Genomic DNA, 1,771 nt, shown 5'->3' on the forward strand with positions numbered 1-1,771 from the left:
TCGGGCGGCGTTGGCGGATGGGTGCGGCCCACGTTGATGACGTTGACGCCGCGCTTGAGGAAGATGATGAGCATGCCGCGTCAGAACTTGCGTCAGAGCGGGCGGTCGCGCCGGGGCCCGGGGCTCTCGCGCGGGGCCACAGGGAGGCGCGCTTAGTCCGTCTTGCCCTTGGGCGACCCCGGGACGGGCGGCGGCGGCGCGGCGGGCGGCGGCGGCGCGCGGTCCCGCGGCGGCGGCGCGCGGTCGCGCGGCGGCGGCGCGCGGTCGCGCGGCGGCGGCGCCTTCCGGAGGCCCGCGGCGAGGCCCGGGCCGAGCGCGGCGAGCATGGACTTGCGCGGGTCCGCGGCGTCGAGCTTCTTCGGCGCCCGGCGGGGCCGCGGCGCGCGCGCGAGGCTCGGCGGCGCGGACGCGCGGCGGCACTCGGAGAGCGCCGCGAGCTCGGCGTCGCGGCCGCGGCGCGCGTCGCCCGGCGACTGCGCGGCGATGCCGTCGTCGGCGTCGTGCTCGTCCGGGTCGAAGGGCCCATCGCCGCCGAGGTCGCCGTAGGCGCCGTGCCTCGCGTCGCGCGGCGGGAGCGACCCGTCGGCGGCTCGTCGCGCGAGCGACACGAGCCGCTCGCGCGCGGCCTCGCGCCACGCGGCCTTGGCGCCGTCGCCGTCGCAGGCAAAGGCCGGCGGCAGGCACGCGTAGACGCCCCGCAGCTCGTCGAGGTCGAGGCGGTGCAGGTTCAGGCGCCGGAGGTCCGCTAAAGCCATCTTCGCGACGCGGCGCCGCGGGAACCGCGCGAGCCAGAGCGCGCGCTCCTCGAAGACGCGCGCCGCGAGGGCCCGCGGCAGGCCCGCGCGCTCGAGCTCGCGCCGGCTCGTGCCCCGCGACGCGACCCAGGGCGGCGTCACGGACCGCAGGCGCCGCAGCGCCGCGGCGCCCGCCGGCGCGTGCGCGGCGTCCCAGGCCGCGCGCTCGCGCGCGAGCGCCGCGCGCCGCTCCGGGTGCCGCGCGAGCGCCGCGCCCAGCGACTCGAGCTCGCGCTCGTCGCCGCGGCCCTCGAGGCACTTCCGCGTCGCGTCCCGCAGCGCCGCCTCGAGGTCCGCGAGCGGCAGGTCCCCGGGGCCCGGCGCGCCGCCGCGCTCGCCGCCGCCGCCCTTCCGCGCGTCCCGCAGCGCCGACTCGAGGCTCGCGACCTGTGCGGGAAACCAACCACTGCTTTTGGTCACCAAACTTCAAACCTCTCGAGCTCGGTCACGTCGAAGTCGATTCGGCGGATTTCTGGACGGATCGATGGCTCTCGGTGGGTTCCTTTCACAGAGTGACACGCGTCAGTCGAACCCGCGCGAATACGCGCGCGTTGAAGTCGTACTGTTTTCGTTTCCCGCCCGGCTCGCGACGAGCGCGAGGAGCCGCGCCTTCTCGCCGGACTCGTCGCCCGGCGCCTCGCCCTCGACGACCCGGACGACGATCTTCTCGCGCTCGACGACGCGGTCGACCTGCCGCGCGCGGGGGGGGGGGGTCGCGACGCGCGGGCGCGCGGACCGTTCGGACGCGACGCGCGTCGCCGTCCGTCGGACGCGGGGGCCGCGCGGGCACCTCGCGGACGACCTCCACGAAGGTCTCGCGCTCGACGACCTCAGGCTCGGCCTGGGCGCTCTGCAGCGCGGCCTCGAGCTCCGCGATTTTTCGCGTCGCCTCGGCGAGCGCGGCCGCCGACGACCGCGGCGACAGCGGCGTCGGCGCGGGCGCCGCGGCCGCGCGCTCGTCCCGGCGGGCGCCGGCG

The 1,771-nt window shown here is 78.5% G+C and overlaps 1 protein-coding gene across 1 annotated transcript in view; it reads right to left on the bottom strand.

Moving 5' to 3' along the window:
- Positions 1-1,771, bottom strand: part of AURANDRAFT_72531 (hypothetical protein) — a gene marked incomplete at both ends in the record, with an annotated part of 4,572 nt that overhangs the window by 1,114 nt on the left and 1,687 nt on the right. Inside the window, 2 exons of the mRNA XM_009042601.1 lie at positions 186-1,181; positions 1,386-1,484. Of these exons, the coding sequence (XP_009040849.1) occupies positions 186-1,181; positions 1,386-1,484 (1,095 nt within the window). The remainder of the gene's footprint in view (positions 1-185; positions 1,182-1,385; positions 1,485-1,771) is intronic.

The sequence above is a fragment of the Aureococcus anophagefferens genome (assembly GCF_000186865.1).
Source record: "Aureococcus anophagefferens unplaced genomic scaffold AURANscaffold_34, whole genome shotgun sequence".
NCBI classification, from domain to species: domain Eukaryota; class Pelagophyceae; order Pelagomonadales; family Pelagomonadaceae; genus Aureococcus; species Aureococcus anophagefferens.